Source organism: Blastomyces gilchristii (assembly GCF_000003855.2).
Source record: "Blastomyces gilchristii SLH14081 genomic scaffold supercont1.5, whole genome shotgun sequence".
NCBI lineage: Eukaryota > Fungi > Ascomycota > Eurotiomycetes > Onygenales > Ajellomycetaceae > Blastomyces > Blastomyces gilchristii.
In genome coordinates, this window is record NW_003101678.1 from 3342843 (window position 1) to 3370694 (window position 27852).

The 27852-nt window shown below is 32.9% G+C and overlaps 4 protein-coding genes across 6 annotated transcripts; 2 read left to right on the top strand and 2 right to left on the bottom strand.

Annotated features, from left to right (window-relative positions):
- Nucleotides 1–3524: 3524 nt before the first annotated feature.
- On the bottom strand, nucleotides 3525–9194 carry BDBG_03595 (FAD binding domain-containing protein). Of its 3 annotated transcripts, XM_031721319.1 has the most exons (6): nucleotides 8678–9194; nucleotides 8481–8555; nucleotides 7543–8375; nucleotides 7052–7472; nucleotides 6893–6954; nucleotides 3525–6811 (listed from the first exon to the last, which is right to left on the bottom strand). In XM_031721319.1, the coding sequence occupies exons 3-6, from the start codon at nucleotides 7753–7755 to the stop codon at nucleotides 5849–5851; spliced, it is 1659 nt and encodes a 552-aa protein (XP_031577830.1). In that variant the 5' UTR covers nucleotides 7756–8375; nucleotides 8481–8555; nucleotides 8678–9194; the 3' UTR covers nucleotides 3525–5848. The 3 variants fall into 3 exon arrangements, with proteins under 3 accessions (XP_031577830.1, XP_031577829.1, XP_031577828.1); XM_031721318.1 differs by having other exon boundaries at nucleotides 8481–9194; XM_031721317.1 differs by having other exon boundaries at nucleotides 7543–8312; nucleotides 8403–9194.
- Nucleotides 4457–4732, top strand: BDBG_03594 (uncharacterized protein; the record flags this gene model as incomplete). The annotated part of the gene is made up of 1 exon (XM_031721316.1): nucleotides 4457–4732. The coding sequence occupies one exon, from the start codon at nucleotides 4457–4459 to the stop codon at nucleotides 4730–4732; it is 276 nt and encodes a 91-aa protein (XP_031577827.1).
- An 11583-nt stretch (nucleotides 9195–20777) lies between the features above and the next one.
- On the bottom strand, nucleotides 20778–21026 carry BDBG_03596 (uncharacterized protein; the record flags this gene model as incomplete). The annotated part of the gene is made up of 1 exon (XM_031721320.1): nucleotides 20778–21026. One exon carries the CDS (start codon nucleotides 21024–21026, stop codon nucleotides 20778–20780), a length of 249 nt encoding a protein of 82 aa, XP_031577831.1.
- A 1454-nt stretch (nucleotides 21027–22480) lies between these two features.
- On the top strand, nucleotides 22481–22815 carry BDBG_16852 (uncharacterized protein; the record flags this gene model as incomplete). Its single annotated transcript, XM_031724720.1, has 2 exons — nucleotides 22481–22672; nucleotides 22726–22815. Coding segments are annotated over 2 exons (281 nt in total), but the record flags the coding sequence as incomplete, so codon positions are not given.
- Between the last annotated feature and the right edge of the window lie 5037 nt (nucleotides 22816–27852).

Genomic DNA, 27852 nt, shown 5'->3' on the forward strand with positions numbered 1-27852 from the left:
TTGTTAGAGCAGATATCAATTAAATTCAATTTAATATGAATAAAACTGAGTTAATTCATTTCTTTTCTAGATTCAATGAGAAAGAACTATCTCTAACTCTTTTAAATAGAGAGATTAAACCCAGTGTAAATGTCAAATGATTAGGAGTATGATTAAACTTCAAGTTGAATTTTAAATATCACATTCAACAAAGAACTGTCAAGACAGAAAGACTATTGAACAACATAATCAGACTATTAAATACAGAGAGAGGTTTATCCTTCCAGGCTATGAGACAGTTATATATAGCCTGTATTACATCAGTAGCTGATTATGAAGTTCAAGTTTGATGAAATAATCAAGAGAATTTCACTGAACTCTTTCAAAGTCTGTAAAACAGAGCCTTGAGAAGAATTCTGAGAGCATTCAAATCATCTTCTATTAAAGCAATAAAAATTGAAGCTTCAATTCCTTCTTCTGCTATTAGATTTGAAAAGGCCTGTATGAACTATGCTCTGAGAGTTGTAAAGATGAGCTTAAATTATATAATCAGAGAAAGAGTCTCTTCTTCATTTTCATCAATTAACTCTGGAAATGAACTGGATTGAAATAGATTTCTTGATTGAAATGAAAATAATTCTTCAAAGAAAATGTCTTCTCAACTGTACAGACTATGCTCTCTGATTAAAAATCAATTCTCTTCTTTAAATATTGAAAAAGTTGATCATGAGAAGTTATCTCTCTGAAGAGAAAAGCTTGAATCTCTTATAGACTTACAAATAAGTGAACTATTAAAAGAGAAAGAATATGAACAGTATTTGAAGAGAATCTCTACAATCAATATAAAAGACTCTATTCTGATTTATTCAGATGACTCAAAAAATGAGAATTTGAATAGATTAGATGCAGGCATTGCTTATACTGAAGATAATATCAATTTTATCTCAGATTTCTGGAATCTAGGCTGTGAATCTGAAGTCTTTGATGCTGAACTATTTGTAATAGTGAAAGCTTTCAAACTCATTGAAATAAAATCTCATAAAAGAGGAAATTGTTTGAAAGAGATATGAATATTCTCTGATAGTCAAGCTGCTTTAAAAAGACTTAGAAATAGTCAGATTTATAATGATCAAATGAATCTTGAACTGATCTTAAACTCTGTTTTGAAAATTCAAAAGAGAAGAATATCAAAGCTGATAATTTATCTGCACTGGGTTCCTGCTCATATGAATATTCATGGTAATGAATTGGCTGATTCAGCTGCAAAAAAGGGTGCAGAATTAAGCAGATCTATTCAAAAAATTGTGTCCTGATCTTTTATAAAGAGAAAAATAAAAGAATCTTGTTTAGACAAGTGAAATGAAAGCTGGCAGAAACAAAAGAAGAGTATACATTATTCAAGATTTGAAATAAAACCCAAGTGGAAATCTTGTTCAATTAAATGTAAAAAGAAAATATTCTCATCTATAATACAGCTGAAACTAGGACATGGCTATTTCAAATCTTATATACAAAGATTTGATGATAGATTTGACTCAATAGAATGCTCATTCTGCAATACAAATGAGAATCCTGAGTATATTGTAATGCACTGTGCATTATATAATAGTCTCAGAGCCAGATTGAAAGAGAAGTATGATCTAAATCAATTAAATATGAGATTCTTATTCTCAACTGAGACAGGAATTAAATACTTAATAGACTTTCTATCAGAAACTCAAGCAGCTACAAGAAAATGGCTAAATTCAGAATTATCTGAATATGAAGAGGAGGAAATCAACCAGATATAGTCTGTTAAAACAGCTATATACTATCTTTTAATAATTTGTTTTATTACAGTCTTTCTTTACTTTATCTTTTTCTTTCAATTTCTTTCTATCTATCTATTTAATGTGTCTATCTTTAAGACTGTGTTCTCTTTTCCTTTGTCATGATATTGTCAAATGGTTTCAAAGTATCAGAAGATGTTAAAACACTGCAATTTGTAAATGATTTTTGTATTCTGAGCTGGAATTTTCTGATTTTGCATATCTGAAATTGATGAATGTATAATAGTTAACTTTACAGATATAGGAAAAACCCTGAGAACTAAAAGTTCTCAGGTAGATGTCATAGTCTCTGACTGCATACATCTATAATTGAAGAATAATAATAATAATAATAATAATGAATTTCTATATCACTCTATTCACAAGATTTATCTGACATTACATATTGATGATTATTAAATGACAGAATCTCAAGAACAGTAATTAGACTGAGTATTAAAAGAGATTGTAAAGAGATTTAAGATAAAAGATGTTAAAGAGATCAAGTTATATCTTAAAATGAAGATCAAATATCAGAGAAATAATGATTTAACAGTTACACAGAGCTATTATATTGAGAAGATTCCTGAAGATTTCAGTATAAATAAGATGAATCCTGCAGAGATCTCAATGATAATAAGTATATAACTGAAGTTTTCATCTGATGAGAATGATAAATTGAATGATAACTTTACAGCTATAAGATATTGTCAAGAATTGAAATCATTGCAGTATTTAATCTCAAGCAGTTAGTCAGATCCAGCATTTACAGTCAACTATCTCTTGCATTTTAACTTGCATTTATACAAAGCATGTTGAGCAGTGTTGAAGCATGTCCTACATTATATCAAGAAGATGAAAAACCATGACATATTGTATAAGAAGAAGATAGAAGATGGCCTGAGTTCTGTGACATACTGTGATTTGAACTGGGCAGAGGTGAATCCTCAATACAAATCAACTACTGGCTACATTATATTGATTAATAGGTCATCAATCTCATGACAGTTGCAGAGACAGACATCTATTGCTAAATCAATCACAGAAGCTGAGTATATTGCAGCTAGTGAGACAGCTTGTGAGATAATCTGATTGAATGATATATTATATGACACTGAATTGATGAATGATGAAAAAGTGAAAATATACTCATATCTACAAGTTAATAATAAGGGAGCAATTGATCTAGCAAAGGGAGAATCCTTAACATGAAGATCACATCACATTGAGATTAGATATCATATTCTTCACAATTTGATTGAAAAAGAGGAAATCATGATGGAACATGTTAATTCTACAGTGAACATAGCTGACAGGCTCACCAAGCCACTGGCGAAGCCTGCATTTGAAGAATTTATCAAGAGGGTTGGCATTCAGGAAATTGAGAAGAAGGAATGATTGAATGGTAATGATGATACAGCAGATCAATGGATTTTGCATGTATTTCTTGATTTTTATGGTTATTGCTGCACGGACGCCTTTCCTAATGAGGAAATCAGGGTCTGATTCATGTAATTAATTATTATTGCATTTTTGAAAGATTTGAGGATGGGGGAGGCCCCGGGTGGCGGCTTATTATAGGCCACGGTGTAGCAAGGGGGGGTGTTGGTGATTACTACACCTACCCTAGTCACGTGCCACCCCAACCTATCCATTTAGTGTAACTCGCGTAGATAGATTACACACACACAACACAACAACGTTATCCTCCAAGAGGCTTGTGTAGTAGCTCCAACACAACTCGCTTGTGAATTACGTTAGTGAGACTGCAAGTAAATCAGCCAAGTCAGGCAAGATCTGTGGCAGGTAAGTGATTCTGCACCGCCACAGAGATCTCTCGCTTTGCTTATCTTGGCATTTCTTTCCTATATAAGGGCTAAAAATCACACAACAATCCCGACAGATGATATCATATGACCTCAAAATTCCAACAATAAAAGCCAACTTCTCTTCCCAACTTTTGTATTGACACAAACATTCAACCCAACGCATAATAAGATCTGGATTGTTATATTCCCCTTCATTATTTTTGCATTGTTAATGCATCTCTGAGCATGGTTGCGTTCTCTACAAATAAATAATATCTGACCATGGGCATTGTTTGGCGCCGAACTAATAACTTTTTTTGACAGGGGCATGGCCAATCAAATCGTATTTCGCTCTAGTTTCGGCCTGATACCCATCCCTGATATTTTGGCAAATTAAGACTCAACAGGAGAGGATTCTTTGCCTGGTTCAGAAAGCTGGCTAGTCCGCTTTCCTTTGACTCGCCAGTTCCTTTCTTCCCCCACTGCAGCTGCAGGTACAGCCGCGTACAGAAGAACGTTTATGCGAGGGGAAAAGAAAAAGAAAAAAAGGAAATAAAGGGTTTGGCGATACGCCCCGGAAGCACATCAGTAATACCCAAAAACACATATAATGCCTGAATTATGGACTTTCCCAGCTGCCCCGATCTGACATTCCAGGGTTGTCACATACAAGCAAGGGCCTAGAAACCAGACTTGGCTTGGGTTGAACTCTAACATGGATTGGTCTCGAATCACACAAACGGAGAGTTGAGTTGGCTTGGCTTGCCAACTAAACCTGGCTGGCGATGCAGAATGAAAATACCAAAAATATCCAAAAAAATATGAGTCTCCAATGTAAAAAACTCACTTCCATCAATAGCAATGTTACTGTGGAACACTAAGATCCGGTCGAGGGGCGTGATTCAAGAAGCCAAAACTCAAGCATTCATAAACATATCCACCCAAAGTTCCAAGATTATCATCAGCTCCCTCGTCATGGAAATCCCAAGGCTGTTCATAATTGAAATCCCGTATACCTTCCTTGATAATGCGCTCATGTGCTGTCCAAGCATCAAAAGACTATCTGATGATGCTGGTCAGGTCATGTCTTCCGTTGATGAATTCCCATCGCTTCCACCCTGCGACATGTGGGTGTAAATGAAATACAACATCAATCCAAATCAATAATTCGGTCATCCTGAGTTCATTCATCACTTAAAAGCTTTCAGAAGTTCTATATGCTTTCTTTCAGCCGGTGAACTCGAAGATACTATCTTGCTTTCGTTACCGCAGCGCAGGCATACAGCTGACAGCTTTTTCATTGCCACCAAGAGGAGTTCTCACAAGTGAACCAACCAGCCTTCTTTTCCATTGCCATTTATCGAACACATCTTTGACATTTCGGGTTCTCGTTTACCTCCCTTTGCCGTCCCTGAGTGACATCTGAATCATCCAACCTGTCACATCGCTTGATGTGGGAATGTCACTCATTATTTGTCTCAGGTGTTTGCAACAGCACAAGAAGAACCATGTCCACATCAATGTAACCCCACAAACTACTCACGGCGCGAAAACATGACTCAGTCAGAGTACATTCTGATCCTGCCCATCTGCCATTCCCTACACCGTCCGGTCGGCCGACCAACTGTTACTATTATTATTGTCTTAGGAAAACACATTAGGGCATGGAGCACCCGTTGTCACTATTAGCATCCTGTTAGAAACAACCGGGATCCCGCTATCAGCTTTTGATCTCCCGCGTGACTATCTAGCGCTGGAGAGGCATGGATAACCCCTGCTTGTTGATCCAAGTTGGAAATACATGACGTGAAGGGGCGCGGCCACCAAAAAAATGCCTATGACGATGTTGGCAGAGAGCCAAGTATCAGATTTTCTGGCATAAGGCTGGTCCGGCGTATGCCTTGGTCCTTGACCCGGGTCTGATATTCCACCCGGGGGATGCCTATATTTAGTCTTTCGATAGGCAGTAGGCAGCCCAATATCTTGCCAAGCGGCAAGGTAGAGCTAGGTCGGGATGGGCGGACCAAGAAGCTTTTGATGCTGCCATTCAAGTGACGGCACCAAAGCAAGCACTTGAGTGGCAAGAATAAAGGAAGAGAAGCCCAGCCAGAAGAGCTTGTGCTCAAAGGAATGCTGTGGCTGACAGGCCCATATCTATATGAAAAAAAAAAAGAGCTATATTATTAAAATTTGACATATGAAAGATGATGATATTATGTATACAGGTGACAGTCAAACTCAATCCATAGCCCATCATAGCCGTGCAGGAGGTGAGCTAGCAGGAGGATTGCTATCTGGAGCTCCAGTGAGCTTGAAATGCCCGGGTTGCAACTTCTGGAAAGCCTGAGAGGGATCGTATCTCCTTGCCACCTCCACCAGACGATCATGGTTTGCGGAGCCATATGATTCAACCACGTTCTGGAACTGACTGGCGTAGTTCATGTAGATGAATCGGTTGAGCTTTTCGCGAGACTTGGCCTCAGACTTGATCGCATTAATGATGCTAGAAATGGCCTTGAGAACGGCCTCATCATCCGCTTTGTCGGCCCACATAACGTTTACCAGCACGAGGAGAAGGGGTTTCCCACACGAATCCAGGCCAAGCGCGTTACCCCCATTCTTACTCATCTTTTCGATCATAGCGGGCGTGATGGCTTGCAAGGTGAGCGCTGGAACGATACCAGTAACATTCTTGATGGGATCAACGCCGGCCATGTATGCGTCCACAGCAAAGGTGAGCATCTCGATGTCGAGGTTGACTGTGACAGTCCAGTAGTTTTGACGCAGGCCGTCTGGATTACTCTCCTTGAATTCAAGGGTAACATCTGATAGAGACTTAATGCCCAAAGTATCTATCATTGGGGGGATTGCTTCGAAGGAGCTGAAAATTGGTGGATTTTCCACGGCCTCCGTATATTCTATGTTGATAGCTGCAACGAACATGCCTTGGGCATATGCGAAGTTGCAAATCAATGCAGCCTTGGGATCGGAGGGCCAGTCTTTGGCAAATTTAACCACAGCGTCAAGAAGGAGTCTTCGGGTGTTGTCATCCGCTAGGTATATCCGTGAGCCGGCCCATAGGTCCCCAGCGGGATACGCGGCTAAGTCGAAACGTGTCACAATGCCAAAGTTATTACCACCGCCTCGAAGAGCCCAGTATAGATCTGGATGGCTTTCAGGGTTGGCATTGAGAATGCGACCATCGGCGACGACAACCTGAACCAATGTGAGTCCCAGATCTAAAAGGAAGCATGGCTAGAATGAACGAAGATGATGAACAGAGCACGAATGACCAACCTCGAAATTATTTACGTTGTCGCATGCGAAGCCGTACTGTGCTGAGTAGAAAGAAATGCCACCTAGCAGAAAAGGGAGACAATAAGAACAATCAGCGGTTTTAAAGTTGAAAAGGGAACATATTAATTAGACGTCACAGGCATTTCCCGAGTAGCTTACCTCCGAGTGTCAGGCCCCCCACACCAATATTAGACACACGGCCACCAACAGCGGTCAGACCGTGAGGCTCAAGACTTTTATAAACGTCAAGCCAGCGGTTTCCAGGGCCAATCTTGACAGATTTCCTATCCGAGGCCACCTGGATCGTGTTTAGGCGCTGCAGATCAATGGTTAAACCGTCTGGGATGCTGGACGCTCCAGAAAAAGCGGCGTGGCCGCCGCTCTTCACCGCAAATGGACAGTTCAATAGACGCGCCATCAACAAGACGATGGCGACCTGACTGCTCGAAGTGGGTTGGAAGATACAGGCAGGTTTGGATTCCGATTGCTGCTGCGACCAGAAGAGGCCGCGCCATTCTGTATATTGAGGCGTGTCCTTCAAGTAAACTTGTAGTGGGAAAATTCCGGAGAGCACATGGCACTTTTAATGGTTAGCCAAAGATAAAGATCACAGCCCTCGAATTTGGCGGTGGCTCAACGAATATACGTACAGTAATTTCAGCTGGAATGGATAGAGACCTTTTTGTTGATTGAGCAAGCTCGGATGGATCGACGAGACCAAGTACGTCCACACCATAGTCGGCCAACGCATCGATAATAACTTTATCTTCGGGTGATATCACCGCAGCGCTTGGTTCAGAATGACCAAGCGCCATTGAAACAAAAATGCAGCATGCTGCCAGGAGCTGTAGGAGAAGCTTCATAGCTGTTAAGGTTCGCTTCCTGCGTCTATATGCCAATCTTTAAGCTGTAGCCTTGTCCAACTATACGAACAAGAAGAACCCAAATTCTGAAAGTGAGGGAGAAAAGCTCGCCGTTGAAACCCGTGAGGCTTGTCTGCAGGGGCATGGGGTTTGTCGCGACGAAAAGGAAGAGGAACATGGAGCTCTTCAATTAAGAACCAGCATGCATCCCCTAACGTTAGGGTGTTCGCCCTCACAATGGGTGTTGATATCAGGGGGGAAAACACATGGGCAATCTCGCCTATTCAGACCCTTGCAAAGGCCCTTGCAGCTAGGAGCGCCACGGCTACTGGGTGACTCCCCAAAAGCGCAGAAAAACACTCCTCGGCCATTTGAGCGTTTAAATCTACGCTGTAGGTCGGCGGCTTCATGAGTACCGTACCGTGCGGTGCGTATGTCACTAAAATCAGCGCGATTGTTGAGGCCGGCGGGGCTATTCTCTATTTTCCCCCATGTGGACAAGAGAACTCGCCTGGTCGGATATTATTATTATTAAGGGCGTGTTCGCACGTACAAGTCTGTACTCGCGAAAAGTGGATATTAGCATACTGCTGGTGTCATATTTAAGCAAGGAATATGACCTGCCTCACTACGTAGTTAGTACGTACTGCAACTTTCCACAAGATGTCCATTATTGACCTGACAGTACTCTGTACGGAGTATACATGACCTGAAACACTCCTCACCTTGTCTATTTCAGTTACAACCCTCACTATTCAGACTAAATACTCTGTTGAAGTTTAATATTGCATGATTGAAGTCTAATCATGTGTAAGTGAAGAACAAAAAGAGATAAGGGTGGTGGCAGAATGAACACAAGGCCTTTTTCATGCAAACAATGTTGGATAGGGTGTGTAAGGTCGCTTAAAGGGGTCTTTCATACAAGATTGTCCGAACACGCCTTAAGTGATCCCTGAAGAGTCGGCTTTTTTCACAGTTGGGCCATTTCCTATGACTAAAGTTTTCCTGAGCTCAAGATCGAACGAACCGCTCTCGGACCGCTTGACAGGCACGTTTTTTACATGGATTCATTATTATTGCTCCGTATTGTACAGAGTACTCTGTACACAGTAAGGGCCTGTTCAGTGCGGCCGTGTGTACTCGTTCTTTTCATACAGATCTGCACTTTTTTTAAAAAGTACAGCCTCAATATCACAACTGCTCAGTGGGCAGAGTGTCTGTACTAATATTACAGCTGCTTTTTACAAAGTATAGATGAAAAAGACCAGGTGTTTGATGAATTGAGCAGCTGTACTTGCATCTTTTATCAAGATCTTATGAATAAGCAGTATTTAACTTCAATGATGCACTTTTAGAGGCAATATAGTGTAGAATAGTGTTCAAAGTGAAGGTAGTTAACTAATATTGGTTAGAAAGAAGCTCATAAAATGTGTTCTTTTGAATGGAGTCCAGAAACGCGTTCTTTTTGAACTGACTCTGAACTCTGTTCAAAAAGAACGCGTTTTTGTGAGCTTCTTTCTCCATCCCATTCTACAGAAGAATATTGGAATAGTGTGGTGGCACAATGCCGGCTTGCTACTAATAATTGGTAAATACACTATTTTTAATGAGATCCACTATTGCGTTCAAAAAGTACGGACGCAACCGAACAGGCTCTAAAAGTAGTATATACACTGTAGTACACGTGCCTTTCACCGACGCCACAACGCAACTTGTACCTTTTGTATGGGCTCACCATATAAAAAATACCTATTAGAAAAAATTAATATCTTCAATACAACATCAGATATGAGTAAGATTTTTTTTTTTTTTTAAGCAGAGAATAATAAATAAGAGCCTCAGTGACCCTGTTCAGGGCCGTATAAGTCTGTACAGTGCCAGCTTGTACAGCTCTGGACGGCTCTGGCTGGGGTTATACATGCTAACCTGGCTGGATAAGGCCTTCTGTTCAGTAGATTCTGCATAAAACTCTGTACAACTCATCAAGCATGTCAAGCTAACAGTCAGATTCATATTATAGTGTGGCGGGCTGCGCCCGATCAATCATAGACTATTCCATTACACTCCATAGATTCCGCTGAAAGCTCCGATTCTCGGCCATTCTCGATCGCCGATCCTCGGCCGCCACGAACACGTATAAATTCTCCCGCCCCGAAGCTCCACCGCGTACACCACCACATATGCATATAAATATCCACTTCAATTGCTGATTCTCACACTTTCTCTTTCTTTTTCTTCTTTAACATTTTTCACTTTGTTATATAAGACCTATAAATATCATACTGATCTATTCAGTGTAGGCTTCTTACACTTGAAAAACATTCATCATCTTCTCATTAGAAATGATTATTCATTAAGAAGATATTTAAATGTATAACAACATATAAGAAATAGAAAAATGATTAAACAGTTAAGTAAACACTGAGTTCTCAGAGAGAAGCTTGCTTATCAGTCACTCTGACTCTGTAATAAGATTTTACAAAGAGAATATTAGTAAAAGATCTGAGAGTTCTGACACTCTAGATATATAAGATATTTATATAATTATACTTCTTCAGATTTCACAGTTATTATATATTCAATAAATAACATATCTAATAATAATACAGAAGAACTCTTAAATACAAGTATAAATATAATATCACAGTAACTCTGAGCAATGTTGAAATTATAATAATAATAAATAGTTAATATGTATGTAACTTAATAACTTCAATATGAGGAAATTTAATAATTAATTCAATAAGAAACTCATGCAATGTTAACACTAATAGAATTAAATATAATATAAGCACTGAAAGAATACTTAGATACTCTTATATATTTTAATACTTCTGATCTCACTCTCTACTTATCATGAAGATTGAAAACACTTATAAAACTGAGTATAGATGAAGATGTTATCAGTTCACTAATCAATTAAAATTGATATATTAATGAATAATTAAAGAATTATATGAAACAGAAGTTTCATTCATGAATAAAAGTATATAAATCAGTGTTATAAATGCCTGATAATATTATCAAATATCTTAATATTCTGTTTTAAGACACTGTTATACAATAGAAAGTATTAGATTAATTATAGAGTATCTGACAGAGAAACACTTTTCTTATAACATTTATTCCTGACTTTGATATCAAGATTCTAGAAGCAGATAATCAATCTTGAAAGAATTGAATGAAAATTAGCATGTTTAAAAGATATTAACTTTCAAACTCTTATAGATTCTTATAAGTGTAAATAAAGATCTGACTTATAAAGACTTCTACACACAACTTCAGACATTGAATAACTGTCTTATCAAGCTCAAGAGTATACAGAACAGTGATAGAAGATATTACATCTCAGTTACTTATACACTCATACTGAAGAATAATAATAATGATGCAGATGTTATGAACTGAGTAGACTTAAATATCTACACATAAGCAAGAGTCTCTGTTATTTGAACAGGCTTTTGAGTTTCTGAGATCACTTTCAAAGAAGTTGCTGACTGATGTTAACATGAAGTATATATTAACTGTAACTGATTAAAACATATCACTTTCAACTGTTAATTGATCTATATATCTTCTCACTTAAGAGAAAGATCAGTGTTTTCTCACTTAAAGAATGAATCAGTATCTGTTCACATTAATCACATTGCATTGAAGAAAGATTTAGAAGATAACTATAAGAATACTCTGATAAAACAGAGAAAAGATTAGCTTCTATTCAAATTTATAAACAGAAGCTTGAAGAGATTGAATAATAATAATTTAAAGAAAAGATGACAATGAATATAATTCTTATATCTACTGTGATGAATAATATGTATAATATAAAGATTATAATAGATAGCAGTCTATATCACTATACAATAATTAAATCTTCAGTTGTAAGATATTACAATCTTTAATATATTCTCTTATCAAGACTCTGAGTTCTCACAGAATTTAATGACTTAAAAGACATTTATACTCATTACATGATGAAGTTGACTATAGATGTTGAAGAACATCAATATAAAGATGCCTATGTATATAAAGATAATAATCTCAATTATAATCTTATATTAGAACTTGCCTGACTATCTGAATAAGATATCTTATTAAATACTTAAAACAGAAGCTTGATGTTCTCTAACAATGATAGAATTCATGAAGATGATATTCATAAAACTATGAATCTAACACAGATCTCTGCTAACACATATGAAATACTTTAAAAAAGAAGTCACTGACAGAATTACTAACAAGATTATCAACAGCAGAATCATGTGATAACCTACTCTATTAGTCTGACTGATATTAAAAAGACTCTAGAAAAGTTATCTCATGTTATAATAACAGATTCTTATATAAAACTCTCTTAATAATATTATAAATATCTAGATATCTTCTGATAAGATAATAATATTACAAATCTATCTTTCTTATAAGATTCAGAAGTGAATCACAGTATTAAGTTAAAAAAGAAGAACAGTAAAGACTCAGAATCATCATGAGACTCTCTTTATAATATATATCAAGATGAACTTCTTCTTCATCAAAAGACACTCAATAATCTGTTAAATAAAGAATTTATATATATTAGTAATTTCTCTGCTGCAGCTTCTATTCTCTTTGTAAAGAAATCAGATAAAGAACTTCAATTCTATGTGAACTGTCAAGAATTGAACAGATTAATCAAGAAGAATCACTATTCTTTATCTCTGATCAATGAAACTCTAGCTTGTATTAAATAAGCTCAATAGTTTACAGAACTAGATGTTATTACTGTATTTTATAAAATCTGTATCACTGAAGAAGATGAATGACTTACAGTATTTCAGACATGTTATAATCTCTTTGAATAAGTAGTTACTCTCTTTGAACTGACTAACACTCTCAGTATATTTCAGAAGTATATTAACTGAATACTTCAGAATTTCCTTAATAAGTTCATATCTGCATATCTTAATAACATTCTCATATTCACTGATGAGTTCAGAAAAGAATATCAAGAACATATATAAAAAGTATTATAATAATTATAAGAGACAGAACTATCAATAGATATTGATAAGTGTAATTTTGAAGTTAAGAGTATTAAATATCTGGGTTTTATCATAGAAGCTGATAAGAGAATTTGAATGAATTCTGAGAAAGTCTTCATTATTCTTGAATGAGAAGCTCTGTGTACTGTGAAAGATATATAAAGCTTTATTGAATTTGCTAACTTCTATCAGTGATTTATATAAAACTTCTCAGATATCATAAGATCACTTATAAAACTTATTAAGAAGAACTCAGTATTTCAGTAATCAGTGAATACTGAAGCTGCACTTATACAGATAAAGAAGATATTTATTAACACTTCTCTATTAATGATATTTAACTCTGATTATGAAACAGTTGTTGAAGCTGACTTCTCTGACTATATTACAGAGAGAGTGATATTATAATATAATAATAAAGATATCTTATAATCATGTGTCTTCATATCTAAGAAACTGAGTCTTATTAAATGCAACTATGAGATCTATGATAAGAAACTTCTTACAATTATACACTGTTTAAAAGAATGAGACTCTGAACTCTGAAGTGTCTTCAAATTTGAGATAATTACAGATTATAAGAATCTCAAACACTTTATTATCACTTACAAGCTTACAGAATAACAGATGTGATGATTCAAACTATTAAGTCATTTTCATTTTATAATACACTATCATCTCAGCAGTCAGAACTCAATGACAGATACTCTCTTATAACAAGAGTAAGATATACTATTCAATATAACAGATACTCACTGAATGAACTGAGAGCACCAGCTCTTGAATCTGAAGATATTAGTTAATTAAGATAGAACAGCTCATGATACTATATACACTTCTCTGATTAGAACTGTCACTGATATCTCAACTTCTTCTGAATCTATACTAGATAAACTATAACATACAGCAGCTCAAACTGATGAACTTCTTCAAGTACTTATTAAAGCAGTATGTCAAAAAGCACTCTGATTTCCCTCAGAACTATGTATAAGAATTGACATCTCAGAATGTTCAATTAATGATAATAATACTCTATAATTTCATAAATGACACTGAGTCTCTTACTTCAAACTCTTACACACTCAGATAATGCAAGAGATACATGATTTATATATAACTGATTATTCAGGCTATGAATAACTGTATTAAATAATCTCTCAAGAATTCTACTGATCTAAGATATTAAATAACATTAGACATTTTATCTGAAACTGTAATCATTATTCTTTCATCATCTTATAAAAGAACTGTAGAAAAGACCTGCTGAAATTACTTGATATGTTTAATAGAATCTGATAAGATATGTTAATTAACTTCACTATTGATCTCTCTGAGAGTAAGAATTGTAGAAACATTCTGATCATTATAAACTGATTGAGTAAATATGTAATATTGAAATCTTGTAATAAGATAAATGCTGAATAAGTCACTGAAGCTTTTCTACAGAGCTTATTCTATCAGATATATGAATTACTGAGATCTATAGTATCAGATCAGAATCATCAATTCATAAGTACTCTCTTAACAAGAATCTGTCAAGTTCTGAAGATTATATATTATTTATCAACTGTCTATTATTCTGAGACTGATGATATATCATAACAGATAATTCAGACTGTAAAGAATTATCTTCATAAATTCTGTAATTACTTATAAGATGATTGATATAATTTTTTTCTATACACAGAGATTGCTATCAACAGCTGAGATACTGTTTCAACAGATATAAACTCATTCTTTCTTACACACAGATTTCATATAAAAGTATTGAATCTTCTAGAGATTACACATTTCACACTGAATCTTCACAGTTTAATTCAGATCACTGATAATATAGTAATAAAGCTCTGAGATATCTATAACTGAGCAGAGGCCTCTATAATAACTGTAAAATAAGATTAAGAAGATCAAGCTAATATTTAATGAGATTTCACAGAACAGTATAAGATAGAAGATCTTGTATAATTAAATCTTAAAAATATACAGATCACACACTCATTCTGCCGCCCCGGTGGCCGAATGGTTAATGCGGCCACCCGGTAGCGCCTTGGCGTGGGAAACCAAGGCGCGTGGGTTTGAAACCCGCAGGGGATACATTAAATCCGGAACTCAAGCACCTCAGGTTCCTAATAAATACAGAGGTGTACAAATCGCTCCAATGAATCGCTCTATGTTCCTGGGCTGGGAAGTTATTATCGCATGTATCTAATTGTCACTCCTTTGTATTTTCCTATGTTCTTGTTATCTTGGCGTGGTCTCAACACCTGTATTTCCTCCTGTATAATCAACACTTGACCTGTATTTAACATCACGCAAGGACTCATCATAAGCTCCGCTTGCATATGAGTATAATGGAAGAATAATAATAATAATAACACTCATTCTGCACATTGAATTATTATTATATGAAATACATAGTGATAGAAGTTCTAAACAGTTACAACTATTATCTTAATACTCTGTCAGAAATTCATAATATATTTTATATGAGCTGACTCTGCTACACTATCACTGATCTATTCTCTTCTCAACTGACTTCTGACTGACAGCTGCTAGAGATTATAGAAGAGGATAATGAACTTGAGTGAGAGATTGAGAATATTCTTAATAAGAGATCTCACAGCTGCAGTTAATAATATCTTATAAAATAAGTCAGCTATGATTGTCTGATCTGAAGTCTGAGTTTCACATTATCTGAGATCACAGTTCTTGACTAATGAGAGCTATGCATGATCAGGAAAGAAAGAGGCTAATATAACAGACTGCACTTAATCAATTATAGACTATTTCATTACACTTCATAGATTTCACTGAAAGCTCTGATTCTCAGCCATTCTTGATTACTAATTCTCAGCTGCTATGAATACATATAAATTCCCCCGCTCTGAAGCTTCACTGTATACATCATCACATACATGTATAAATATTCACTTTAATCACTGATTCTCACACTTTCTCTTTCTTTTTCTTCTTTAACATTTTTCACTTTGTTATATAAGATCTATAAATATCATATCAATCTATTCAGCGTAGACCTCTTACATATAGAGTTCGATGATGTATTTAGTTGAAAAAATAATAGATCTAAACCTATTCAAGTTAAATCTGTACTGTATACACTGAAATGAGTTGTTAATATATACTAGCATATTTCAGTATAACTGTAGTATGTACAGAGTACTGTAAGAAATCCCGCTTCTCGCGGATTCTTTACCTCTATTTCTATCTCTCATGTAACTAATAGGGTTAGCAGCTCTTGACTACACACAACTATATAGACTGGAGTTTATGAATACTATTTATAACTCAGCTTGAATACTATTATATATTTAATCTCTACATGTATCTTTCTACTGTAAATACTTCTAGTAGCTATCAGTATATATTATATTAAGCTATAAATATCTGAATAATCATCTATAAGTACTTATTCTTACATTTTAAGCTTTGTCAGTCAGTAACTGTCTATTATAACTGAAAGAACTAGAAATCTATATACTTCAATCTCTATGAACTATACTATAGACACTGAGAAGCAGTCATCTAAATTATAAATAACTCTTATAAAAGAGGTTTTTGAGAACTTATTAATTACTTATAGAATATTATTCTCTATATCTTTAATAGAGAAGTTCTTCAAATCTATAAATAAATTAATATTAGTGAAGAATATTCTTGAGTATCTTTTATAAGACTAAGTTATTTTTCTATAGGAAATATTTACTGTCTATAAACACTTTTAAACTGAGTCTCTAAACATAATCTTCAGAGATATCTATGAACTGAAAAGAAACTTTTTTAAGTTATAACTGCTTAAGATTATCTACTGAATTACAATCTATAAAAGCTTTTATAAGTTTGTATTTGAAATTAACTCATAAGTCTGACTATGTAATATAGAAGATGAAGAAGCTGTTATCTATATAATAACAGATCTCTACTACATTAAAGCTAAGAATTGACTAAATTATCTAGAGAATAAATATAAGAGATCTCACTGATTCATTTTTAAGATTTAACGTAATTAACTACTCAACGCCCGTATACACTCAACGCCTGCTCAATCTTCATTTTTTCATTCATCTTCAAACACTTATAATATGCATTACAAAGCAGTTATATAAGCAACAATTGATGATTTAAAGGCATAATTAATCTCTAATTACACTGAGACTGCTAAAAAAAATGAAATCAGTTGATATACATTATCACAGTGATATAGAGATGTTCAAACATTAAGAAAGAAAGCAAGCTCTACTCACTACAAAAATCTCACAGATTTGCAAGAAGAATGACTTCTTTTTCATATTAATTGATTAACAGATTGTGGTTTTTCTTGTACATCTCAAATCCTTCATAATCTCATTGTTGAGATTCTAAAAGTATCTATTAAAATTAACTGAGTGTTACAATTCTGTCAGTGCTATAAGAATGTAAGCAAGTTACTCTATCTTTGAAATATTTATCAAAAATGCAAGATTGCAGACAATTTAACATATTTCAAGCATTATTTTAATCTTATAATAGATTTCTTTCTTCTACTGATTTTTTACTTCTTGCTAATTAATTTATAGCTACAGACAAAAATCACTTAATATAATATTGAACTCATGAATATTTACAACTTTGATGAGAAAGAATTTCTATTAGAACTCATTCACACTCTCAAATATATCATATTGATTACTTCTAGACTGACCGTGTGACCGTGTCTGAGACCAGAACCAGATTTTTTGATAGTTTTATTACCAATTCGACTAGACTGGCCGGCGGGACCATGAATTTCACATTTGGTCCCATTTGGTCTGGTCTCATACATTTCTTGGCGTGAGTCCCACCAGGACCAAGCCTCGAAAAAATCTGAAAATGGACCATTTCTGAGAGAAATAGCATGTAAAATGACCAGATTTAATTCAAGAACAGTGAAATGAGAGTAATTTCTCAGAATAAACTGTGAAAGATGATCATTCTTCTAAAATCAGAATGAGACTGAGACTGAAGATTAAAATCAGTCTCATTCAGTTCATTCAGTGATTGCTTATATAATCAGAATTTAGTAATGATTATTGATAATACTCATGAAACAACTAAATACATTCTTGTGTAAGTTTATTCTTCACTTTCTCATGAAAACTACACTTCTCTGATATACTGTGATCAGAGGTATTAAACTGTCTGAAAATTTCATGTTTTATAATCATGAGTTTCTTGATTGTTTCTTCTTGTAATTGTTCTCAGTGATAGTGATAAATATCTCAACTTAAGTTGAACTTTCACTTCATTCTCATCTCTGTCAATGAAATTGTCAGAATATTACATATCATCAGTGCAACAGTTGAATATATACTCTCAACAATTTTTCATAACTCTAGAATTGATTTGATGTGTAAATTTATCAGATCATCTTGAAGATAGCAGTTAAATTCAGTTTTATAAGTATGTAGTTTTGTCTGATTTTTAATTGTAATCAATATATACAAGTTCTGTTTCAAAGTTAGTATTATAGTTCTATGAAATATGAAGTGTTATCAAAGATCATTACTTACTAGAGAATTGTATTCCACTGTCTTCACATCTTGAACATCTGCTTGTTCAAATCTCTGATAGTTGGTATTGTAGTAGTCTCAGGCTAATTTGACATACAAGTCTCATTTCTTCTCTGTTCAATCTTGAGAAGTGTAGATATTAACTTAATGAGAGAAATCTAGTAGAGCTGCTACAGTATAGTACTCTGTAAAAGATTGTTCAGTTTTGCTGTAATAATATACCAGTTTATTTCTTACAGTAATAATAGCCTGCACTATAGTATTATCCCAGACTGAATTTCTTTTTAAGTGATTTAACTGCTTCTCAAGATAAGTAAATAAACTGTTATACATTCATCAGACTGACTGCAGTATTGGTGTATAAGTGATTGAGACTGTCTTTGTTATCTTATAAAACTGAAACAGTAAATCAATCATATATTTCAACTGAGTTTACTTTATATCAGAAAGTTTCAATATCTGAATCTTTTTCTGATCAGAGTGTTACACTCAATGATCAATTGTCTGACACAATCAAAGAGTCTGAACAGTTATCTTATATATTGAACTTCATCATATTCTAACATTCTGTATCATATTCAGTGATATAACTGATTTATTTATTTATTAAATATCATGAAATCATTGTTATTGTTTAGAGAAGGTACAAATCACATTAGCAATGTTTTGAATCTGTGATATTTAAATTATTAGTCAATCTATTCAAAATTAACAGTAGTGTTATCAAAAAGTATTATTAAAAAACAATATTAAAAAGTGTTATTAAAAAACATTATCTTTTGCAAAGTAGATGCAAAAGTTACTTGAGTAATCACTTTCATCTCATTCTCATCTCAAGAATCAGTCATCTCATTATTCTTCATCTCAATGTTAAGATTCTTTATCAGTGTTTATATCACAAGTTGAATCACATGAGCAATGCAGAGAATATAATCTTGTTTATTATTTCAGAAATGCAAAGTCAATTTTTGCTTCAAGCTCTTCATCATAGTGTAGTTATTCACAGTATTATCAGTTGTAATTATAAGAAGACTGAGACTAATATCTCAATAGTCATTTTTAATCACAGTCATTAATATCTCTGTCATATAATCCTCAGTATGACTACTGATCAATGATTTAAATTCAATTAATGTCTCCTAATAAGTTCAGTTCTCATCAATGTAATAACATGTAACTCTCATAAATGTAAGATTGTTTATACTAGTTCATACATTCACTGTAAAAGACACTCTTTAATGATTCTTCAACTCTGATTCTAGATATTGCATATTGACTTTATAGTGTATCTCAAGGTTGAATCAAAGACAGAATCAATATAGAATATGAAGATTTGAATTAAGTATTTGAAGAAGTGTTCAGAATTCAGGGTTTTCAATTGATTAAAGAGAAAGATTCAGAGATATATATATACAAAGTAATTATTCACAGAAGTTATTAGATGAGAGTTGTGAAATCAGAGTACTGATATATGATTGTTTTCACATAATTTTCTTCAAATTAGAAAGTTAGTATTATCAAAAATTGTTATCTGATAGAGTAACTTACCAGCTCAGTAGTAATTTTCTGATTATTTTTCTTTTATTGTCTACATTCTGATGACTTCAGATGTTAGAAAATTTCTTCAGAGCTATAATCAGTTCATGATAAATATTTCTGAATGAAGTTACAGTGATTATAGCAGAGAGATGACTCTTCAGTAATCTATAATACAATCTGTTGATAATTATTTTATAGATTATCTCAGTGTTTATGTTGAGTTTTTCATAAATTTCATAGCCTGGAATTAGATGTGAAGAATAAAGTGATTATTTATCATAATTGAAAGAGAGTATTCTGTGTTGAATTGTAAACAATGTAGACTTTGTAATTCACAGTGATTTCTTAAAGAGTTTATGAATCTTCAATAAAAGTAAAAGAAGTGAAAGAAGTGAATTCAGAAGATATAATAATAATTTAAGAAAGATAATAATTTATTTTCAATAACTGATCACTGATGTGTGTAAGAAGAATTAATATAAGAGAAAATATCTTATTTCTTAGCTTAGTTATAATTTTAATACTAACTCAGATTGAATATCATTGATGTATAAAAGTAAATAAATAATCTTGATTAATCTCTGTCATATTTCTTGAAATATATTAATATTATGAAAGAGAGTGTTACTAAATTGCATTATTAGATGATATCATTAAAAATATATTAATATTGTGAATATTAATGTTGAAAAAATATTAATACTTATACATTATAGTGATTTGTGAATCATGATAGTTAAATATATATATATATATATATCATTCCTGACTTGATTACAACTTGTACAATAATTTTTGAAAACTCAAAATCAATTTTAATTATTAATAATTAAAAACTTAAACTTATAACTAACTAATATAAAAAGAAAAAAATCTACTTCTTCTCTTTCTCATTCTTCTTATCATTCTTCATAATTCACTTCTCATTCTTCTTCTTCTTCTTCTTCTTCTTCTCCTTCTTTATCTTCTCATCTGAGATGATAATCACCTCAAAATCTCTCTTCACTGCCTTCTCAGAAGAGGGTTTCTGCTGCTCCCTCTCAGCCAGGTCAACCTGCATCTTAAAATCCTGCATTTCCTGGTCTGCTGTCTCAGGTTCCACCTCAGTAGTAAGCAGATTAGTATGCTCAGAGAGCAGGGCTGTCTCCTCAATGTTCTGAATCATGAAGTGCATTCAAGACCTGAACAAGGCCTCAATTCTCTCCTTCTCTGTCAGCTCCTGCTAATCAATTAGAGAACAGAAGTGTTATTAAAAATCATTATCTCTTAATAAATAAAAAACTTACCAGTTTTAACTTCTTTATCTTCTGCTTTAACATTCTCTCAATCTTCTTCTGCTACTGCTTATTTACAGTAATACTCTTCTTCTCTCTCTCTCTCTTTATCTTGAACTCAAATCATTCTTAGAACTTCTCCTGGTTTCACTGCTGCTGTATGAGACTCTTCACTGTCTTCTTCTTCAATCTCTCATAGGCAGTGTCATTCATATTATTTCTATACTTAGTTCAGTCTAAATCTATCAGAAGTATTACTTAAAATCATTATTATTCTACTTTCTTACAAAGCCTCTTCAAGACATTATAATGTGTCTTACAATCAGTCTTCTCTTACTTGAACATCTTCTTCTTCTCTCTCTTCAATCTGTGACAGTGCTCATGTGCCTTGATGGTCCGCAGAACTGCAGAATATTTGAAGAGAAATGACATGATTGATTTTGATAAGTGTTGAAGAGAGATGAAGGCAGAAGAGGCGGTCAGAAATGATATAATAATAGTAATGATGATAATAATGATGATGATGATAATAATGATGATGATAGTGATGATGTTGATAATAATGATAATAATGATAGTGATGATGATAATGATGATGATAATAATGATAATAATGAAAGAAGAAGTGCATTGAAATATATTACTGACTTATCAAATATAAAGAGATAAAGAAAATATTAACAGCTTTCAGAGATATACAGAAACAGCTACAGTGTTGCATAGCAATATCATCTTTATTCAATGCATGCAGTGTTGATATTCTTTGTATACAGTTATCATATAATCTATATCAGAGATACATGCAGAAAACAGATCTTTATTACTAGAAAGAATGATTGCAGTGATTCTCTATTTTCATATTATAAAGATAAGTTATTCTTATTTCTTTCTTCTCTCTTTTCTCTTCTTCTTCAACTCATCACTAAATTCAAGCTGATATGAAAACTATTAAAACACTTCTAGAAACCCTCAAATTGAAGAGTATAGACTAATCAAATTTTAAATACAGAAGAATTAAATTACATTTAATATTACTAATTATTCATTCTCTCTTAATAAAATCACAGTCACATCTTCTCTCTCCCTCTCTTAAACAAAACATGACCTGTGAAAAGCAAGTATCACATCAGGCCATAATGACCAACACAGTCTCAGTATGCAGAGCTGTATACACACAGTGCATGCTGAACTGAGAGACTGTGTGAATTGCAAACCAGCACCAGCATCTCAGAGAGAGCTGTGTGACATGAAAAAGCTGTAACTCTCAGTCATATGTGCAGAGAATAAATTATCACAGTAAGTGCATGTGCATTGCATAGAAGTAATGCTTTTTAATAACACTCAGTCTCTGATATCATGAAAATAGAGTCTCTTTATGAGATCTGTTTTTATCAGAAGTCAGGGAATTTTATATTTCTCAAGATCATCTTCACCTGCCTTGTCCATGAAATCAATGAGGGAAATCATCAATTTCAGTGTTCTGCTCTTGATATCATTCAAGTGACAGCAGAGTTCACCCTGGCCACACTTTTTAAGTGTATGTTTTCTAAATATTCACATTTATACAGATATATACTGATTATTTATTAGATGATGTTAAGACAATAACTCATCATGACTGTGTTACTCTTACTGTGAGAAATACACAGTTAATGATGAATATTGTAAAGACTCTGAGAAGTGAGTATTTTAAGAATGCTGCAACTCTGTGACCTTGATTTTTTTTATTATTATTTTTTATTTTTTTCTTTTTCTTTTCTTTTTTTTTTTTTTTCTTTCTCTTTTTTTTTTTTTCTTTCTCTTTTTTTTTTTTTTTTTTTTTTATCCATTCGGATTGTTTGGTTTTATTTTTGTTTTTTTTATTTTTTGTTTTTTTTTTTGGATTTTAAATTTTTTTCATAATTAAAATTATATGAATTATGATCTGTGTTCAGAAAAGTAATGATATTTGATAATACTCCCTATTGAATTTTCAACAAATGAGCACTATGTTATGATATTATGTAAGTGAGAAGTGATTTCATGGTCTCATTTAATGCCATTCTCAATAATGAAATCAGAATGAAAATGTGACTAAGAATTCAAACATATTCTTTATCTGAGACTAGATTTTTATTTGAAAAGTGAATCTGAGACCTTTAATATTTGAAATAATGTGATTTGAAATCAATGTGATGAACATAAACTATGATCAGAAGTAATGCTTTTAGACAACATGACAACTGTAAAGTTTGGTCCTGGTCTCAGACACGGTCACACGGTCAGTCTAAATTCGACTGATCTCATTACACAGTTTTAACATTAGATAGTAGTCTCATACTGTCTCAGTGAGACTTACTGTCTACTCTTATCACATTTTTCAAATGATATCATGATTTTCACTTCTCAATTTAAATTATTTTTATTACTTTAAATGACTTTAAATCTCATTTGAGCATTATTAAAAAGTGTTACTTTTTAAAAAATTAAAAATAGTCTAAAAAAAACCTTAAAATGTCTAAAAATAGTAACTTTATGCCAAGAATAAGATTAAATGAAATTATTTTTTTCAAGTCATGGTTTCATTTTAAGATCTGATATATAGTCACTTTGCATGTTTTTTTAATGACTAGTCCCAGCGGGATTCACGTCAAGAAAGGTATGAGATCAGATCAAATGAGACCAAATGTGAAATTCATAGTCCCGGCGGCCAGTCTAATTACTTCACTCAAATCAGATTATATAATAGATGTCAGTCAGAATAACAGTCAAGAATTTATAACACTACTTATCTCAATTTATACAGATGAAACTTTACTCTTATCTGCTCTTATATATTAAGAAGAATCAAGAGATATGCAAGACACTTAACTGAAGAATTTTAATAGTGAAAAGAATCAGATCTACTTTACTGCTTCAGCAAATAAATAAAGCAATGATAATGTAAGAGGTCTATACTAAATAGATTGATATGATATTTATAGATCTTATAATACAAAAGTGGAAAACATTAGAGAAGGAAAAAAGAGAAAGTGCGGAAAGAAGCAATCAGAGTGAATATTTATACATGTACATAGTAAAGCTTCAGAGCTAGACTGGCTGTGTGACCGTGTCTGAGACCAGAACCAGATTTTTTGATAGTCTTATTACCAATTTGACTGATCTCATTACACAGTTTTAACATTAGATAGTAGTTTCATACTGTCTCAGTGAGACTTACTGTCTACTCTTATCACATTTTTCAAATAAGAGCACGGTCTTCACTTCTCAAAAAAAAATTATTTTTATTGCTTGAAATGACTTTCACTCTCATTGAGGCATAAACAAAAAGTGTTATTTTTTAAGAAATAAAAAGTAGTCAAAAAAAAACCTTAAAATGTCTAAAACTGGTCTCTTTTATGCGAAGAAGAGAACTAAAATGAGACCAAATAAGACCACTTTTCTTCTTTTTTTTTTATCTAGTCATGGATTTTCATTTTAAGACCTGATATATAGTCACTTTGCCTATTGTTTTAATGACTAGTCCCAGTAGGATTCACGCCAAGAAATGTATGAGATCAGATCGAATGAGATCAAACGTGAAATTCATAATCCCGGCGGCCAGTCTATTTGGAGCAGAAGAATAGAAATTTCATGAGTTTTTTAACTGAGAATCAGTGACTGAGAATCAGAGCTTTTAGCAGAAATCTATAAAGTTTAATGAAATAGTCTATATATTTGATCAAGTACATCTTATTCTATTAGTTCTCTCTTTCTAGAAGTGAGATTGTGTATAGTTCTTATCAGTCAAGAGCAGCTGTTTCAGATAATACAGAGCTCAGAGTTCAGATTAAGTGATCATAGCTAACTCATTTTATAAGATATTATTAACTGTGATTATGAAGTCTCTTATCAAGAATATCTTTAATCTCTTATTCAAGTTTATTATCTTCTTCTATGATCTCTGATGACTGTCAGTTGAAAGTCAGTTGAGAAGAAAATAGATCAGTGACAGCATAGTGAAACAAGCTTGTATAAAAGACATCATGAATTTCTGATAATGTATTAAGACAGTAGTTATGACTGTCCAGAACTTTTATCACTTTATACTTGATATAACAGTAATTCAGTGTATAAGATAAGTATGTAATCTGTACATTCTTAAGATTCAATCACATCAGATCTTCTATCTTATACTACTTGATAAAGCCTCAGTGAATATTGATTCAGTTCTCTTGATCTTGTTTAACACTTGTCATAAAGACCTCTGCTCAGTCACAGATGTCTCAGAGCTTTATTACTATATTATCAGTGATCTGAATCAGACTGCAGAGATTTAGTGTGAAATATATAATCTCTAGAAGATTCAATATCTTCATATAATAACTGTGTGTAAGAAAGAATGAGCTTATATCTGTTAAAATAGCATCTTATTTATTGATAGTGATCTCTGCATGTAGAAGCAGATTATATCAATTATCTTATAAGTGATTAGAGAGCTTAGAAAGATAATTCTTTACAGTCTGAATTATTCATTCTAATATATTATCAGTTCCAGAGTGATAAGCAGTTGACAGACAGTGTATAATCTTGAGAGCTTGACAGATTCTTGTTCAGAGAACACTTATTAATTAACAGCTCTGATCTGATATCATAGATCTTAGCAATTCATATATCTGATAGAATGAGCTCTGTAGAAAGACTTCAGTAACTTATTCACTATTTATCTTATTATAAGATTTTAATATTACATCTTTGCTGAATCAGTTAATGATAATTAGAATATTTCTACAACTCTTACTCTCAGAGAGATCAATAACAAAGTCAATTATTATATCTTGTCAGATTCTATCAGAGATATTGAGTGATTTCAACAGGACTTTTCTACAATTCTTTCATAAAGTGATAGAGAAACAACAGTTACAGTTTTGAACAAAGTGTCTAATACTATTCAATATCTCAAATCAGTAGAATTCTCAAGAGATTATTTAATACAGTTGTTCACAACTCAGATAACTGATTATATATAAATAATATATTTCTTACATTATCTGAGTGTATAGAGATTCAGAATGAGAGACTCAGTATTATTTCTAAAATTACAGAGTATTATTATTATCAATTGAGCATTCTGAGATATCAGTTCTTATACATAGTTTTGAGAAGAATCAGAGTGCTTCTTAATGTACTGCTTTAATAAGTGCTTGAAGAAGTTCATCAGATTGAGCTGTTATATATCACAGTTCATTCAGTGTAGATTTAGAAGAAGTTGATTATTATTATTATTATTATTCTTCAATTATAGATGTATGCAGTCAGAGACTATGACATCTACCTGAGAACTTTTAGTTCTCAGGGTTTTTCCTATATCTGTAAAGTTAACTATTATATATTCATCAATTTCAGATATGCAAAATCAGAAAATTCCAGTCTAGAATACAAAAACTGTTTACAAATTGCAGTGTTTTAACATCTTCTGATACTTTGAAATCATTTGACAATATCATGACAAAGGAAAAGAGAATACAGTCTTAAAGATAGACACATTAAATAGATAGATAGAAAGAAATTGAAAGAAAAAGATAAAGTAAAGAAAGACTGTAACAAAACAAATTATTAAAAGATAGTATATAGCTATTTTAACAGACTATATCTGGTTGATTTCCTCCTCTTCATATTCAGATACTTCTGAATTTAGCCATTTTCTTATAGCTGCTTGAGTTTCTGATAGAAAGTCTATTAAGTATTTAATTCCTGTCTCAGTTGAGAATAAGAATCTTATATTTAATTAATTTAGATCATACTTCTCCTTCAATCTGGCTCTGAGACTATTGTATAATGCACAGTGTATTATAATATACTCAGGATTCTCATTTGTATTGCAGAATGAGCATTCTATTGAGTCAAATCTATCATCAAATCTTTGTATATAAGATTTGAAATAGCCATGTCCTAGTTTCAGCTGTATTATAGATGAGAATATTTTCTTTTTACACTTAATTGAACAAGATTTCCACTTGGGTTTTGTTTCAAATCTTGAATAATGTATACTCTTCTTTTATTTCTGCCAGCTTTCATTTCACTTGTCTAAACAAGATTCTTTTATTTTTCTCTTTATAAAAGACCAGGACACAATTTTTTGAATAGATCTGCTTAATTCTGCACCCTTTTTTGCAGCTGAATCAGCCAATTCATTGCCATGAATATTCATATAAGCAGGAACTCAGTGCAGATGAATTATCAGCTTTGATGTTCTTCTCTTTTGAATTTTCAAAACAGAGTTTAAAATCAGTTCAAGATTCATTTGATCATTATGAATCTGACTATTTCTAAGTCTTTTTAAAGCAGCTTGACTATCAGAGAATATTCATATCTCTTTCAAACAATTTCCTCTTTTATGAGATTTTATTTCAATGAGTTTGAAAGCTTTCACTATCACAAATAGTTCAGCATCAAAGACTTCACATTCACAGCCTAGATTTCAGAAATCTGAGATAAAATTGATATTATCTTCAGTATAAGCAATGCCTGCACCTAATCTATTCAAGTTCTCATTTTTTGAGCTGTCTGAATAAATCAGAATAGAGTCTTTTATATTGATTGTAGAAATTCTCTTCAAATACTGTTCATATTCTTTCTCTTTTAATAGTTCACTTATTTGTAAGTCTATAAGAGATTCAAGCTTTTCTCTCCAGAGAGATAACTTCTCATGATCAACTTTTTCAACATTTAAAGAAGAAAATTGATTTTTAATCAGAG